A 19,247-nucleotide genomic window follows, 5' to 3' on the forward strand; every position below is an offset into this window, starting at 1 on the left:
TTAGCAAGTCATTGTAGTGGAGGGCATTCCAGTATTGGGGAAATAAATATAAAAATGAGGCTCAAGTGTAGCTCAGGAATATTTTGATTAAAATAGTTTTGTATACTTCAAAGGATCAGGCCATGTTTAGTGGATTTCCTTGAGCTATGAGCTTTAGAACATCAGAAACCATTTCTGATTCATCTTTGTAAATTTGGTTCCCAAGATACTAATTAATAAATGCTTATTAAAAATAAAGCTTTGTTTTGGGACAGTGAAATTTAATGTTAAAACTAAGCAGTATTTAAATTATTTTAATGATAATCTGAATATTTATAGATAATAACCTTATTGACAGCAGAAATTTTGACCATCATTATCATACATAACTCATTTTCAAGTACTTCACAGAGAATTTTATTTTTCTCCCTATTGAACTGTTCATGCAAGTTAAAGGAATGGTTCTCAATATCTAGAAACTTGCATTTTGGAGAAACAATTCCTAAAACAAGATGTATTTGTTTACTAAATGAATATTCAACTTAAGTCATATGCAAAGCAGGAAATGATATTAAAATTCATGAATAATACTTCCCTTTACTTAGAAGTTTATAATCTTCTAGGAGGAGTAAGGCGATCTAATAATTATAATGCAAGTACATTTCTAATTCAGAGCAAAGAAAAATAGAAGTTAAGGAAGGTAGACGTTGTTTATGTTTGGTTAATGAAGAGATAGTTCATGGAGGTGGTGCCATTTGAGTTAGGTTTGGTGAGAGACATTTTGCAGGCATGACTGGAAAAGCAGGTGTTTTAAGTTTTGGAAAATGTAAGAAAGGATGCAGTGGTTTGACGGATCTTTTAACAAATAGTGCACTTTGACCACACAGTGTAAGTAGAGCACAATTCCAAAAGTTTGTTGAGAAGCAATAATGGCTTAGGTGAAGATGACTTCTGTGGACATGTAAAGAAAACATTACTGAAAATTCAAAGTAGTATTTCCATTGCTAGATAGATTACTATAATGACTCTTTTCTCCTAATCTAATGATGTGCTTGTCTGTATGCTTAAAAATATACATGGTAAAATAACAAATGTATATGTGTTTGTGTTTTAACTTTTTAATGAATTTGATCTCACATTATTATGAATGTTAATTTCCAGGCAAAATCTTTATAACTGACAATTGACTATCAAAAGTCATATTTTAAGTTATTTGTGTCTTAATGATCTACTTACATATTCTTGGACTGGGGAAGAAACGACATAAAATTGTACTGAAGGCAATTATTTTCAAAATTTTTCTTTCATGTAACTTTGATTGTATCTGAATTCCAGAGCCTATTGATTTTTATCAAGAAGCACAGTGAAAGTTTGAGAAAATATGCAAAAACATGGAAGTCATCTCTAATCATTTGGGTTTTATACATGAACATAGTTATTTACCCACCACTTCATTGATAATATCAACATAAAGATATAGGAAATAACCCTGTATATTCATAAGCCATATGTGCATATATAATGTTATGCTATACATTATTTCATTTGATTTCATAACTTGCTTTTCATTGCTTTCATCAAAGCAGATCATCTTTTTATTTGGTTATATTATTTTTTCTCATGTAACTAATGTAATATTTTATCTTTGCCAACTAAGAATCATTTGAATATGGATCAGCCACCCATGAAGAATTTATATTATTCAGAAAGCCTACTATGCTAAAAGTGTACCTCAAGTCACATTCACCATGTAAAACAACAGCAAAAATAATTGTTTTTTCCTCAGTTTGGATGATCCAATTGGCCTAAATTTGTATCAGAGGTGAAGAAGATAATGTCACCTTAAAAGGCAACAGAAATGTTTTGAAAATCACCCATTGTGAGGTAATTGTTCTCCATCCATGGTGGAGAGAACCATAACATTTTCTGTGAAATCTTACTGTTAATAGCAACTCTAAAAAAAAGAAGATTTTTGTTTTCAAACATGGGACATAAACATTACAGAAGAAACACACTTGGTTAGACAATAGTTTATATATTTCAGTTACAAATTTGAATTGTCTAGAACAATAGGTATGAAATATTAAAAAAAAAATACCACCATAGTGTTGTTTTCCCATCTTAAAAAAATGAATTTTTTATGTCTTCTCTCTTATAAGGAATTTAGTTATGTCAGGACCTCATATTAATTCTCATTTTTTCAAAAAAATTTTTCAGATATATTATATCGACAACAATAATCAAAAATTCCAATTCAAACTTCTGATTATGTAACAAGTTTATAATCAAGTTCATAAATTATTGAAGAATTTCTTATCTCAAATATTGTGACATAAAGAAAGTATCAGCAATAATATTCATATAACATTGATTATTGATAAGTAGAAATAGCTACAGTGTGGAATATTGACATTTAATTTGTAGGATATTGAAATTTAATTTGTATTACACATATTTTAAGAGATGTTAAATTACATTCCAACTAATAATATAAAATGATTTACTTAAATTTGTTCTATTCTTTAAAAAAATGAACACTTCAATTGGTTTTAAACTTAAGAAATTATTAAAAATTGAATATGACACTTTTAAAATCATCCCAAGGCTGGGAATGGTGTCTCCTACCTGTAATTCCAACAATTTGGGAAGCAGAGGTGGGAGGATCCCTAGAGGCCAGGAGTTTGAGACCAGCCTGGGAAAGATAGTGAGATCCTGCTCCAACAACAAAAACTTAAAAATTAGCGAGGCCTGGTGGCTGGTGCTTGTTGTCCTAGCTACTTGGGAAGCTGAACTGAGGGACAGAATCACTATCTGAGCCCAGGCATTCAAGTTTACAGTGAGCTATTGCACCACTGCACTTCAACCTAGGTGACAGACCAAAACCCATGGACATACTTAGACCTCCTGAATTTCAAGATCATAGTCTCTGTTGAAATAAACCTAGGAAGAGAGATTTTAGCCTATGATCATGCTGCCACTGAGTTGGAGAACTGCCTTCTGCTAGAACAGGTTACACAGTTATTTACTACATACTTAAGTTGTAGGCATGGAATTAACTTTTCAGCATCCTTTGCCCTCTCATCTTTTGCCAAAATTACCTTAGTGTGAGCGTCAGAGCCCCCACGTGACTTATGTAAATATGTACTCTGAAATAAATGCTGAAAACAATAGGCATACACACAACTTATACTATGAATTCAAGAGGAAATAAGGTGAAGCATACTGTTATAAAAATTACTACTAAATTTTTGTGCTATTTCATATCCAGAAACATTCTAATTGCATATAATATTTGAAAATATTGAAGTCTAGGTATAAATTTTCTAAATAGTTAATTTCCAAAATAGTCAAATAATGACTGATCACATACTTCTTACTGGCTTGGCAAAACATGGTTTAGGTAGCACATACTGCACACATAAATGACTGGAATGAAAGGATGTTGGCAGTAATGAAAAACAGTGATGGATTTTACAAGGTCAAACACACTGACATTTTATGAAAATTTCCATTTTCTGCCTTGGATATTATCTCACCTGACAAAAACAAGCACACTTTCAGATTTCTCAGATTTCTCAGGGGATGTTCTTTTGGGTAGATTATGTGGAAAAGATTTCTGACACATCAGTCCAGTGCCATGGTTTAATTTTTATGTGAGGATTTTCTAGGACAGATGAAAATGTGTGCTAGTCTTTTCTCCTTACATATAAGAATTGGTAGAATTAGTGCTTACAAAATACACTGCTTAATTACACTACCTACACTGTCACTGCAACACACTTCACTCAGTCATCTTTGTCATGTTTAAGAAACCTGGTCTTAAGGGCCTAGTAATTTTCTTGTTATAAAAGAAGGCAGCACCGTTTCTTGTCCCTTAGTATTCCCTTCCCCTATCTAAACTCCTATGAGCCAGAACCAACAACTATTCTACACATTAGGCTTTGATTTTGGTAAAACCACAGAAAACTATTGCCACTTTTCAGTAACAGTTCAATAAGCACAGATCCCTTGCAGAATTCTAAGCATATGAATTTTAAAAATATATTACATAGAGGCTATTCTTTTACTTAACTCATTTTTTCTTTCTTCCATTTGTTCCTAACTTAGGCCCAGACTTTTTTCTTTTTCTAATTTTGCCTTTCTTGAAAGTTCTACTACCAAATAATCAAATAATGGAAGCCTGAAGACAATAAATTTCATAAATATAACTGTTAAAAGAGAAAATATTCTCTTATATGTGATTAGCAAAGGGGGGGGGAATTAATTGGGGCACATAAGGAAAGAATGAGAATGACCAAGGCCACTATATTCTATGAGCCTTTGAGGACACAAAGGGCAACCGCATCTTTGGATGGAAAAAAAGGTAGTATGTTAAGGGACTGGGTTTACTTTAGAAAAGTTAAGTTACAGGACTCAGTAATCTAGTAATAAGAAAACTGCTGACATACTTCTGGGGGCAATTATTGTTGGACAAAGAATCAGATGCTACCAAGTCAGGATTCTCTCTCTAAAAAAAACAACAGTTAACACTGTGGTTGTATTTTTTCTTATGTATTGCTTCAAAACATTATAAGAAAAGAGTACAGTATCTCTGTTGACTTAAAATCTGATGTGTCATTTTATTGACTGTTATTATTGTTTCTTGAAATCTTGTTCATGTTTATAGGTGTTCTGACTTCAGTTTAGAGATATTGCAAGCAGATCAGCCTAGCAAGTTTAAAACTGTGAATTTAACAATTATCTTCTAGGTATGTGTAGGAACATATTGCATGAGACAGTAATGTAATTTGTGAGAAATGTCTACACACAAGCTTTCATATACCTTTATTCTGTCTTTAGAATTTGGAATGATGGGAGATCATACAATTAAAAGTCAGCGACCTCGATCTGTTCATGAAAAAAGGGTCCCTCAGGAACAAGCTGATGCTGCTAAATTTATGGCACAAACTGGTAATACGTTAGTTACATTTTTCTATTTACTGTTGTTAATTTAATGAAACCACTGCATGTTTTCATAATCTTTTGCTGCACATTTGTCAGTTTTTGGAGCTGATATTTTTTTGAGCCATTTTTTTGTCACCAGTTAAAGTCCATAAATAAAGTAGCTGTGAATTGAAAAGTGCACCAAAATTATATAAGAATTATTTTGCTTTCACTATAAGACATTTAGAATTTACATAGTAGCATTTATGCTAATTAACTACTTAAAATATATCATTAAACTTTTAAAGAAAGATAGCAAAGTTATTTCTTCAACAATTGATTGATACAGAATTTTCAAACATTAGAACTTCAAATGAAACTCTAGAAAATAAAATTTAACAATATTGAATATATTCATTTTTTTCAAATGTGATCCTACTTATAAGTATTAATGGTTAAAATGTACAGAAAATATAAACTGAAAAAATTTAACATTTTTATTTGAAGAGCTGGTTATATAAGCTAAATAATAAAAAGTTGACAGTGTTAAGTAAGCTGTAACATTCTAACTAAATATCAACTAAAGTGACTTTCTACTTTATAAAATGTTTAATTCTAAATTAATTAGATTACTTTTAAAAACCTCCCTCCAAATATATCAGTATATATTTAGAATATGTATAATTCATGCCCATTAGTTACAGAATTTGGACAAATAAATGTATTCATATTTTGTCTTATCATAATAAATGGGCTAATTCTATCTGAGTGCATTATATGTGTTACATCCTTTAAAGGAAAAGTGTTTAAACTTTGTTACATAAATTTTCAGTTTTTGCCTTTATTTTGGGAAATAGAAAACTAACAGTTTTATCTATGTCTTAAAAATTTTTATGCATCTAAATGTTTTGCCATTAATACAAAAATTTCAAGTATATGACCAGCTTTCTGACATGATATTTCAACTAATAGTGATGAAATTCCCTCAAGAAATGGATATTTCTTTCAGTTCACATGTTCTTAGGATAATATTTCTTTAGAACACTAGATCTGAATCTATAATATAAAAATGCAAATATGGTTAATGAGTTTTGCTCTTAATAATGAGTAAGTAGAAGATTTTGGTACATTAGTTTTAAATAGGTCAAATTTTCAGAACAGGAAGTTTAAAATAATTCTACAAGGATATACTTTTAGTTTTTTGGGTTTTTTTTTTTAGATTTATGTTGCAACCAAATACAGAAATGAGGAAAGCTGCTTATCTGGATCCCTTTTTGTTCAACTTCTTGTTTAAGAAAATTTGATTTTTATTTTTACTATTTCCTTGAACAAGTCTAAAAGTGCATTAACATGTTTAGGCAAATTTTCTAATTTCTAAATTTATTTCCCTCCTTTACAGGGAGCAAAAATTTTCAACCACTGAGCAGAAATTAGAGAGCATTTGACATTAAGTCATGGGGCATGGGCTGACTGCTCATCTTTGTCGGCACCGTCTCATGGGGGCATTTTTGCAAGATTGAAAAAGGTGTATTTTATTTGCTCAAAAGAGGTGGCAGGCATTGGTTTATTGAAGTTCCTAAAAATTGGAGTCAATAGGAAGTGAAATGGAGAAGCATAGTTTTACATTTCCAATATTGTGATGTAATTAGTTTATGCATAAATATTATGCAATTTGGCCAAAAGTTTTGGTACAAGTTTTTTGATTTGTCTATGACATAGGTCAATTCACAATCTTCAGCCAAGCCCCTTTTGGTAAAGTCAAATCTCAGGGAACATTGTGTTTTCCTAGTAAGGAATTACTAATTTCAGTTTTTGAATGTACTTATTCTTTTCCAGCTATTGTTTTGTATTTAATCTACAGTAATGCATTTGGTAAAACAGGTGAGACATTTCTCAAAAAAATCCATGAGGAGCTTTAAAACCATTCCCCCACATTGCTAACAATAACTCAGAGAGGGCAATGAACTTCAAAATTAAAATTCTGAAAATATTGATTGGTTGCTCAAAATGATGAATAATAAATATCTATTATTTTATTTTAAACCAAATGTAGTATAGACAAACATGAATACATGTATAAGAGTTTAAAATTAAACTATTTTAGTACTGGTGTAAAATGGGAAACCCATTATTTTAAGTAATTTTTAAAATTTATAATTTAACAGAAGACAATTATAATGTCAAAAAGAGAAGAATATTTTTTCTTAAATATTTTCCTAGATTAGACTTTCTTTAGGTGTTAAGGTAGTCTGAGTAAATACAGGTAAGTATCACACAATAAAATTTTACAAAAATTAGGCTTTACTTAATAAAGCTTTTCCCTGCATTTGTCTTTAAGCCAAAAATGACTGTTGTATATAAATAATGTAAAATTTGTTAACAGCAATTTTTGAGAACAAAGAATAAGGCAAAACACATAAATATAAATGATAATAAATACAATATATTTTTATGTTAATCATAGAGAAAAAAAGCAAGGCTATCACATTTTAATATTTAAGAATTACTTCTCAAAATGAGGAACCAGGCCTCTTCAATCAATATGATCAGTAAAAGATTGTAATTAAAAGCAATCTTTCTATAGAGTGACAAAGTGAGTGTAACTTTTTTTAAAAAAGACGAACATTTGATAAAATAGCATAGTTTGGACATAAATGATGATGCTTTAATAGCCTATAATACAATCTTTATTTGTCTTTAAGGGATATAAAATGAAGTGATATCATATAAATACAGATATTTAATATAGACATCTAAATTAAGTGCCAATATAATGGTTTAAGAAATCTTCATTACACTTGCTTATGCTTAAGCAACATAGTCATCAATTAATTTATAAACATGTTTAGAAAAGTAGCCTTTTATTACAGTGAAGAAAATAGCCTGAATTTGGACTATGTAGCATGTTATCTAAAACAAAAACCTAAAATAAAATTAGTCTGGGTGCAGTGACTCACACCTGTAATCCTGGCACTTTGGGAGGCCAGGAGGTTGGCAGTTCAAGGTCAGCCTGGCCAACATGGTGAAATCCTGTCTCTACTAAAAACACAAAAAGTTAGCCGGGTACAGTGGCATGCACCTGTCATTCCTGCTACTTGGGAGGCCGCGGCAGCAGAATCATTTGAACCTGGGAGGCAGAGGTTGCATCAGCCGAGATAGCACCATTGCACTCCAGCCTAGGCCACAGAGCGAGACTTCATCTCTAAATAAATAAATAAATAGATAGATAGATAGCACAATTCTAATTTCATGACTTTAACATACTAGCAAAAGTTTATATTAATATAAACTTTCATAATTTAAAATACATTCTCACATATTATCTCACTCAATCCTCAAAGATTTTACAGTAAATATATTCATTTTATCAAAGACATTCAAATAAATAAAATGACTTTCTCAAGGTCACAGAGCTATTATTCAATAGGTTTTCATCAAACACAGGTCTTCTGACTTTAATTGCAATGCTTTTCCAGTTTCCTTTTGTTTTTTTGTGCTAGGCTAAAGAGCCTTTACTTTGTACTATCTCCAAAGATATCCATATTTAAAACAGTATACTTTATCTTATACTTTACTATTTTAATGTCATTGGATATTTTTAACATCTTTCTTATAATGTATATTAGCTATTCTCTTAATGGCCTAATGTGCTTAATTAGAATAGTCTTTATACTTTTATAACTAAGAAAATGCAGCATGGAAAAAAAAGTATTTAGTGGAAATGTCACTGAAACTATAGAACTTGAGTTATTATAAGATCATTTTAATAGGTAGGCCACTATTTCAGTGGCAAAATTTGATTCAAAATCTGAAAGCCAGTATTTTTTATTTATTTATTTATTTTTGATCAATGAAATGAGCCATCAGTTTGAGGAAGACTGAAGAGGCCAATTCTGAGCATTCATTATCAAACTCTCATGATCCAGGCACCACTGCTTAGCCTGTTCAGCATCATTGCAGTATCATACATTCAGAAGCAACAGAATGTTTAAATACTTGTACAAAAACAATTTAAAAATAGGACTTGATCTGGATTCACTGCTCAGTTTAGTTAAATTATGTTTTTCGGCCATTATGACAACGCAAGAGGAATAAGACTGCTTTCATGGTAAAATATAACTAATTTTATTCATAACCTTTATCATTTCACTTATAGAATCCACATTGTTCATAATTTTCTGGCTTTTAATTAATAACATGCAACCATAATATTTATACTTCACTTAATCTCATCACAAACAGTTTGGAATATCATTTTTTAAAGTGCATTATATTTTCCCTAATTTCAGCTTAAATTTTCTATTGCTAAATATGTGTGCACATAAACACATATATGTGGATTTTTTAACCATTATCCTTCTATTTGGTATATAGAATAATGATTTTCAATCTTGACAGAGTAGTTTTTAATGTAAAAGAACAAATTATGAAGCATGGCTTTCACTGTTATTCAAATAGTCATCCAAGAACATTTTTATTAAATTAGTAACATATACATTTGTGAAGAAATAAGTTCTGAAATGGCGAAGGGTTATCTAGACAGTATTTTCAAGTCACATTGATCACAACACTGAAAAGCAGTCCCATTTGATGTAATCTGTCATCCCAGTTACTATTGTCTGTGCCCTTACAATATATTTCCACTTATAAATGGATGGTCATCTATGCCTCTGAGTCACAATGCAGACCAATATAAGAACAAATGTTTTGTAACAGTACTACTCAAAGTGTGGGTAGTGGATCAGTGTTTGTCTGCAGACTGGCCATTATGGTGTCTTAAAGGAATAAGCAGTTTACCTCAGAATGTAAAACCAACTACTTCATCAAGCACAGGTTTTATTTCAGCTGACTCTTTTTTCTTTATAGAACAAATTTCTCATTGAGAAAATCTGTGTGTTGAATTGCATTCTGGCCCAAACTCCTTCTGTCCTAGAAAACCAGTTTGTGGACCAGCTGTCTTGAGTAGCACTGCAAATAATTTCCAAGTAGTTTACTAACTCTCTAGAAAAGGAGGGACAAATACATGATCATATTCTATCATTTGAATTCTATTCCAAAGGCAAATTCTAAACAGAAACATAAAATATTGTTAAATTGCCCTTTTATCTATTTAATAAGTAATACAAAGGTTTTAGAAACATTTCACCTGCAAACTTTTATAACGAATAAATGGTTAACTGAAATAGTTAACTTCTAGCAGCTAAATGACACAGTGTGACTTTGGAGAAAAGCAACTGCAAATTTTCAAATCAATTTTTAAAATTTGTCCTGAACATGATGCCATGACAGAATTAGAAGCCTATTTCATTGGTCTTAGAAATTTTTGACTTTTAAGTTTCCTTGGGACATAATAATAGAAATTCAACATAGTTTCATTGAGATGCCAACTTCAAGAAAAGTAATGAATTTTGACATTCATTTGCTTCTTAGAGCCCCACTTTAAATAAATTTAGTTCCATTTCAAATTAATGGAAATGATCAAGAAATTTTCCTGTATTTTGAGTTAAAAAACCACTACTCTAGATCATAGGTGAAATTGTTAGCAGAAAGATTTAAATAAATTACCACAAAATAAATAGCTATCATAGTATGAAAAAGTAGGAATTGCACTAGTAATAAACTATAAATGTCAGTACTCAATACAACATGAATTAGATGTGTCTTAAGCGCCCAAGTTTCCACATCATCTAGCATTAGAAAGGGTATTATGCAATAAAGGACTTAGGAGGAACACATCAATATACTCCTACTCACCAAAGCCACAGAGTAAGCTGAGAAATATCTTTTGCTTCCTTTCCCACCAAAGTACGAAGACTTAGATTAATTTGAAGAGAATCACTTCAACAATTGCTCATGTTGAAAAACGCTAACTAGTTCCTTCATAGTGTTCATGGCACAGTGTAATTTGTGAAGATATTTTGCTAATATGCTTAGGGCAAAACTTGGTGTTTGCATCAGCATTATTTGCATTTCTCTTTAAACTTCATTTTCTCTGAAATGTTTTCATGTATTGTCATATTTTTACATTTAAATTATTCTTGCATGTCATGATGTTAGTTTGGTATAATGATTATTAGATGAATATGTAAGACAGTATTTCATGTTTATTTGTTGTCTTGCATGCAGGTGAATCTGGTGTGGAAGAGTGGTCCCAGTGGAGCACATGTTCAGTTACTTGTGGTCAAGGGTCGCAGGTGCGAACCAGAACTTGTGTATCACCTTACGGGACACACTGCAGCGGCCCATTAAGAGAATCAAGGGTTTGCAATAACACTGCCCTCTGTCCAGGTAGTGTTAGCGGCAACTACAATTGTGGATGTTATTGAATTGTGTCATGCTACCAATTTGGAACAATTTGTTATTTTCATATGAAATGGGTATACACATTTTGATTAGCATGGATAAGTGTAATTCTTATTCAATTGTGATATTTTACCGTGTATGTGATTATGTCTGCTCTTAAAGCAGTCAAGAAATTAGATAAGTGATCCCCTCTTCACTGCAAATATCAGTTTCTACTATGTGTATCTACTCCTAATATTTAAAGTTCAAATATCTTTTCTGTGTTTTAGATGGTGAAAATTTAAAATCATATGCTTGAGGAAAAATGGAATCTGCCTTCATACTAAGAATATGATGTATATTCATGGCTTAAGGCAGTGGTTGACATAGCCTGTCAGGCAGTCAACAGTTTTTATATCACTTCTCTCACCCTATCAGAGAAAAGAGTGCCTGTGACCAAAGAACTTTTTAAAATTTTGTTTCATTCAAGTAACTTTCCTCATCAGAGATATCCACTGCTTTGTAAACTTAAATGAAACTTAATGAAAAGAGAGATAGAGAGGAAGACAGAGAGAGAGATCTTTTATGTTAAATGAGGCATAACAATAACATACCCATTTAGGGCCAGATTTTCCATGTTATATCACAATTTTGTTCTTCAGTTGATGCACACATGCACATTATAGACATTCCTCCCTCCCAGACCACTGACTTTCATGTAAAAATAAATAATAATATGACTCTCGGCTTTGTTTCAAGAAGTCCAAAGCACATGATGTTGTGAATATCCACATTTATATTTTTGTCTGACCATTTATGTGGTGATGGATGACTACAAACATATTGACAGCTGCAGTTGACACTGGACTTGCATTCACAGCCTTTCCAGGGACCTCCAAAAGGGTATGGGTGTAAAGAAAGTGACTTGCACTGCAGCAGCCTTTCATCTGCTAGCTTGTGCTTAGAAGTTTCTCAGTAAACTCCATTTCTAGAGATGGCTGACTCCACAGTTGCTAAAAGCAAGAGTAGAGAGTGGGTGGCATGAAGTAAGAGCAGGAATAATAATTTTCCAGCAGAATAAGCAAAGGGGATCCATTAAAAAACAATCTGAGAGAGCTGTTAATGGGTGTAGAGTTTAGATTTGTAAAATAAAAAAGTCTTAATATCTGTTTCACAACATTATGAATATAGGTAACACTACTGCTGTATACTAAAAATTGGTTACATGGTAAATTTTGCATTGTGTGCTTTGTATCACAATAAAAAAAGGACAGTGTAGAGGAAATAAAAGGTAAAGAAAGTGGTGGGCAGAAGGTGGAGGAGGAATGATGCAATGAGGTGGCTGATCCCTTTAGAATAGAATTGGGAGGTAACAAAGCAGTAGATGACGGTAGAATTAAAAGCTAAGCCCGGCAGAAAACTGAAGCCTATGAGGAGGGAAAGGCAGAATTAACTGGAAAAGAGCAATAATTGCCACTGAGAACAAGAAAAATGTGTGAGGCTCAGTGAATTAGACTAGAGCAAGAAAACACATGAACTGAAAACTAAAAAGATTCATAAGAAAAAAAATGTTTAAGGAGTTTATGAAAGGGGAAAGAACATGAAAAATATGATTAAAAATGAGTCATAGAGCAGACAGATTCTAGGTACATTTGGCAACAGAAGGAAAACAAGTAGAAGCAAGGACCTGGGGATTTTATTTTATTTTTTAAGCTGACAGGTAACATGTATGTTTTTAATCTTGTATAACATGATAGTAGAGGTATATCTATGTTGTGGAATGGTTAAATCTAGCTAATTAATAAAGTATTACTGAGTATAGTTATCATTTTTGTGCTGAGAGCATTTAACATCCACTCTCTTTACATTTTTTAAGAATACAGTAGTCATTAACCATAGTCACAATGCAGTATAATAGATCTCTTGAATTTATTCCTCATATCTAACTGTAATTATGTATCATTTGACCAATATGTTTTGTAAATGAAATCTTCAGACCACAACGGTAGATATTTATTTTCATTCAGGTGTGGGTGGAGCGGGTTTTCTGGGAAGAATACTTAAAGCTGTTCCCTACTTATAGTCTTGACATAAAGAGATCTAGGATCAAGTTTCCTGTCCTTGACGATGAAAAAAATGTTGATAAAGAATTATGCTGTACTTGCAATATAAATTTATCTAATCAGCATGTGTTTGAACATGACCCTTTCAGATACATAATACATACATAATACAGATAGTATTATGGCAAATGGATCTCCAAATGTGAGTCTGAGTGGATTCGAAGGTGCTTCCTCAAATTTTCCATTCAGAGCCTACTTCCCAGTCACTAGTTATGCACATTCATAAGGATGACATATGAAAGTTGCCATCCTTCTGCCAGAGACCGCTGATTAATGCCTTCACTGGGTACGGAGAGCATCTGTGGTGGGATCAGAGTGCTTCTCTCACAAAGAACGGCCAAACCCACTTTTTCACTGTGTCTGATGTCCAAAAGACTTTATAATATTCTATAAAGAGTTTTAATTTAAAGAGTTTCTTCCTTATTTATTCCTGAAGTTTCCATTTTTTGAATTTGAAAAATCAGATCTTGGTGATGACCTTGAGCAGTAAAATATAAGTAACTCCCACATGCTAAGTGTTCCAATAATGGAACAGTAGATATAAATTACTTAAACCTCTTACCCTTACACCTACAGAACTGCATACCAATTGCTAGCTCCTCTTCACCTTTATATACATAGTCTTTTTCTTTCTAAATTCAATTAAATAGTACTGTTGAGAAGAAGTTTATCTTTTAATCATTGTTTTAGTTCAGAATGTTGAAGAAAATGAGAACGTTTTGTTGATTTGTCTTTAATTTTCCAAACATGAAGGATAATTTAGCAACCTAAAAACACAGAATAAGTACCCCATTAAGGAATTGAAATTTTTTCATATGGTTATTGTATTTGTTATGAACTATTTTGTGCCAATGTTTTATTTCACTATTTGTTGTGCTGGTAAATATGTACTTTCTTTGCTATCTAATATATCGTGAAAATAGTGACAAGAAATGAATTTTTAAAATGTAATGTTTTAAACAGTGCAAATATCTTCCTAAAATAATACATTATCAAGAAGAAAATTAACTTTGAAATCAGTAACTGATTTGTCACATTTTGCAACAAATGTGATTGGCATTTAATTAATGAAAAAGACACAAGAAATGAACAAATTGTATATTAAAGTCACTTTCCACAAAATACATGGAATGATAGAAGTAGAGGTTATATTTATTTGTACTATAAAAGACTAATCCATAGTGTTTTAAGTTAGTTACCATTTACCAGTATTCAAATTTCAAAAGAAGTCTGCCTTAATTAAATTATGCAATAATGTGTTACTTCAATATGGATCCTATAATATTTAAGGTTTAGCAGAAATTTTGTTTTGACATTGTACTCTGTCCAAAAGCTCTTATTACTCAAAGTAAAAACAATAGACATAAACAGAAAATAAATTGAGAAAAATAGAGTACTGCTTTCGATAGTGCAATTTATTGTCCTAGTTGAATTACAATTTTATGGTTTGTTCCAGGGCTTCTCAACCTCATTACTACTGACATTTTGACCCCAAAAAGTCTTTGTTGGGGAGTCCATCCTGTGCATTTTTTAATGTTGAAGAACATACCTCGCCTTTACTCACTAGATGCCAGTAGCCTCTTACTTTCCCCCAAGTTGTGACACCAAAATATGTCTCCAGACATTGCCAAATGTCACCTGGGGAGCAATACTGCCACTGGTTGAGAGCCACTGGTGTACTCTATATGTATTTTGATCCTGTAGAGGAAGTTTTTTCGAGCTAAGGAATGCTTTTGAAATTTTTTTTTTGTAAAAATTACAGTTCTCATATCCATTTGTTTCTTAAAAAATATTTTACATGCAGCTCAATCTAAATTATAAGAAAATTTATGTTTATTTTAAAATATGGTTGTAATATATTTTGTGTATTACATATTCTTCATTTCATCTCTAGTTATCACAAAAGATATAATGCCTAAGCTAAGGAAGAAAACTATAAAAATGAATGAATTTCATTTAAATATATTGGTTTTATTAGGATCATTTTAAATGAACTAGATTATGTATAGATTCTCATGTTTGACTGAAAAATAAAAAAAATATAACAATTTGCCATTAAAATAAAAATGTCTAATCTTTAACATTAATCTTATGAATTGCATCTATAAACATTATAAGGTATGTGCTATAATTTTCTACTAACTCAATAGTCTCTAAATTGACATTGTTAATGATTTGTATCCTTTTCAAATGAAAAAACTAACTTTTTTAAAATGATATGAAAGAGTCATGAACTTTGACCATGTAGCTATAAAGACTGTTTGAAAGTATTAAGTAACATTAATTTTCTGAAGATTCCAGATTCATAATTTTAGCCATCAAGGTTAATCAACATTTTTTGAGATTCATGGAGGAAAATATGCCAATTTAGCATCTTTCTTTTTTTCTGGGATTATGAAATGTATATAGAACAGTAGAATTTGACAGAAGAAAAAATGAACAGAAGCAGCAATATGAATTTTATATAGCATCATTAACTTTTTATATAGGAGGAGAAAATAGAAGGAGAAAAGGTTTTTAAAATAGGAGGATAAAAGGTTGTTTTAAGAAAAATCTTGGTAATTGGAAATAAATGCAGTAGTTTATAAAAATATTCATTTAATATGACAAAGTATATTGATGTATCTACTTTTAAATTATTTTTCCATAATTGATCATATATACATACATAAACATTTCTATATCTAGATAATATATACATCTTATATGTACAATTTTATTAGAGCTAAATGGAGACTTACTTTTTAAATATATATTAATGGATATACATTGGCTTTGGTTTACCCCAAATTTTATGGGAAAAAGTAAAACTTCTTAATTTTTCTCACTTTTTTGTTTTTTCCTATATATTATTTTAAAACTTTATTTCCCAACAAGGCTCTCAGAATCTTTAAGAGCTTTTCATTGAATGTTTCTATTGGCTTTTTTTTCATTGTTTAAACATATTATCAAAACCAATTGAGGCAACTAAATAACACAAATAGAAGAGGATGGGGTATCTCACAATTAAGGTATCCTGTCTGTATTTCTAAAGTAACAACTTGGTAGGAATACACATGAAGATTCTAGATATATTTACCGGCATAATTCCTCTGCCACTTTTTATGAACTTATGCTTACCCTTACCCTTTCATGAACTTTTTTCTGGTCATTTTCCTCTATAAATTTCTACTCTCCTAATCATATCTGTGGTTGTAATATCAAACATCTGGCCTCTTGAACTTCTAAGAGTATACCAAGGCTAGAGGTTCAACATCAAGACTGGAGCTTTTGAACCAAAAGGCACATTTTTTGTCATGCCTTTTTATTGATATTGTCTATTAGAGTGCTATTATGTATTGTCTCAAGTATTAAGAATTAGGATTAGATTGGTGATTTGATCATGCAAGGAAGGGATAAAGCACTGAATCCTTATTTTTTGGAGACGGAGACTGGCTCTGTTGCCCAGGCTGGAGTACAGTGGCATGATCTCGGTTCAACCCCCACCACTCAGGTTCAAGTGATTCTCCTGCCTCAGCTTCCTATGTAGCTGGGACTACAGGCACATACTAATTTTTTCATTTTTAGTAGAGACGAGGTTTTACCACGTTGACCAGGCTGGTCTCGAGCTACTGACCTCAAGTGATTTGCCACGCTCGGCCTCTGAAAGTGTTGGGATTACAGGCGTGAGCCACCATGTGTGCCTAAACACTGAATCTTGGTGGTCTTTTGTAAATATATAACAATATTTATTCGTAGTGGTTGTTCTGAAAGAACACAAGCTATGTTATTTAAGATTGTGTGAACTCATTAAAGTAGTATATGAAGAATAAATATTTTCTTTTTTTTTTTTTGAGACCAAGTTTTGCTCTTGTTACCCAGGCTGGAATGCAATGGCGCGATCTCGGCTCACCGCAACCTCTGCCTCCTGGGTTGAGGCAATTCTCCTGCCTCAGCCTCCTGAGTAGTTGGGATTACGGACACGCACCACCGTGCCCAGATAATTTTTTGTATTTTTAGTAGAGATAAGGTTTCACCATGTTGACCAGGTTGGTCTCGATCTCTCGACCTCGTGATCCACCCGCCTTGGCCTCCCAAAGTGCTGGGATTACAGGCTTGAGCCACCGCACCCGGCCTGGATATTTTCATATTTATGTTAGGTATAATTATTTTCTTTAGAAATTTATGCAAATTTGGTAATTTCCAGTTCTATCAAGTTGTTAGAGAAGGAAAAGCATCTTCTTGTTTCATGGTTATTAGAACGAGATTATCATATTTTCCATTCATTTTGAAACAGGGAAAAGATGAATATTTTATGAGAGTAGATACTCTGAAATTCTTTCTTATTCAAAATATGGTAACTTTAAACACAAGTTTTTAAATGTCAAAATATTTATTTTTAAAATGGGACATTAAAAGTTAATATGCACCCTCAATTTTCAGATTTTTTAAAATTTTCTAACATTGTAAAAGTCTAATCCCAAATTTTTTAAATGTTAGGAGAATTATGTCTGCCTTTGGCTCTCTTAATAGAACCTTAACTCTAGAAGATTATCTCTGTTATAAGAAATTTAGTTTTCTATATTAATAGTTAATATTACTTTAACTTAAAAATAATTTGTGACCATCTTACCGTGAGGGAGAGGTGCATTTCCATTAAACATAAGGAAAAGCTTAAAATTTATGACATGAATAACTGTTCAAATGCAGAAAAAAAGCACATGCAATTTTCCATTATTTTAATAATTTTTTAAAATTAATGACTGTATTTTATGACAAATAAGGTTATCTCAACTTTTAAAATACCTTCATATTTGTCTGTTTAATGAGTTTTTTAATTATAAAGAAAGTAATCTTTGATTTTACTTCTCTGCTTTTGTTGTTGAAGCTTTTTTGCTTTATTACAGTACACGGAGTATGGGAGGAATGGTCACCATGGAGTTTATGTTCATTTACATGTGGTCGAGGCCAAAGAACAAGAACAAGGTCATGCACACCTCCTCAATATGGAGGAAGGCCGTGTGAAGGACCTGAGACACATCATAAGCCTTGTAATATTGCTCTTTGCCCAGGTGAGCCTATTCTGCATTTTGTGATCTTTGTATTTATCTGTTTTTTATATGATTCCTAGTGTACACAGGAAATATTAAGAGTACAACCTTCATTCAGTCACACTGGAAAATGTGTCCTTTGGTTATTGTATCTCGCCTAAAACTAGGTACTTTTCTTTATTCTATCATATGCAGTGGTGTAGAATATGTCCTTTAGTGTTAATCAATATTTACTTTTATTATATTTCTACAAATGTGTATATTAGTGTTTTCCAGTAAGATTTATATTTGCACTTGTTTTTTCCTTCTGGAAAACTTACAAGGAGTCCTAAAGACTTGAGATTAATTATTGCCTTCACACTGAAACTAAAGAGATTTGATTTAAAGCCAGTCCTTCCTGTATTATTCTCTTACACTCATTCAATTAGAGAGTGGCAATGTACCACTGACTATGTACAAAAATGACAAGTATTTTCAGGGAATCAGACTTTCTAGGTCTCTTGCTAGTTAATGTCCCACACGATGAAGCAATGCTTCAAAGTCCTTCTGGAAGTTTTAAATATTTAAAACATGTGGAGAATATGAACAACAATCCAATGTGTGGATATGCAAAAGTCATCTAACAAGTTTAATTGTTCCCTTTACTTCAAAGAAGGACTGCTAGATTCCTGTACTTAATGACATAGAATTAAGAATTAAGGCATTTTACTGAATAATATAATTACTTCCTAAAATTTTATGAATTTTATGAATTATGAACATAACTTACATGAGTTAATATTCATACAATTATGAAGAGTAGAAAGTCAAAACCATGATTACTTATTTGTTAACAGATACTATAAAATCTGTTTATGAAATAAGTAACATTCTGTCTTATTTCTCTCTCTATAAACACACAGGCAGGCAG

General features: G+C 31.6%; 1 protein-coding gene across 7 annotated transcripts in view; it reads left to right on the top strand.

The window, feature by feature from the left end:
• Positions 1-19,247, top strand: part of ADGRB3 (adhesion G protein-coupled receptor B3) — a 771,381-nt gene that overhangs the window by 280,328 nt on the left and 471,806 nt on the right. For 3 of the 7 annotated variants that reach the window (XM_078369486.1, XM_002746712.7, XM_008994633.5), the window contains 3 exons: positions 4,819-4,929; positions 11,029-11,190; positions 18,194-18,358. In XM_078369486.1, coding sequence (XP_078225612.1) covers positions 4,819-4,929; positions 11,029-11,190; positions 18,194-18,358 — 438 coding nt within the window. Of the gene's footprint in view, positions 1-1,770; positions 1,864-4,643; positions 4,728-4,816; positions 4,930-11,028; positions 11,191-18,193; positions 18,359-19,247 lie in introns of those variants that run through there. The other 4 variants (XM_017971196.4, XM_078369487.1, XM_008994634.5 and 1 more) reach the window with 4 other exon arrangements.

Source organism: Callithrix jacchus, chromosome 4 (assembly GCF_049354715.1).
Source record: "Callithrix jacchus isolate 240 chromosome 4, calJac240_pri, whole genome shotgun sequence".
Lineage (NCBI taxonomy): Eukaryota > Metazoa > Chordata > Mammalia > Primates > Cebidae > Callithrix > Callithrix jacchus.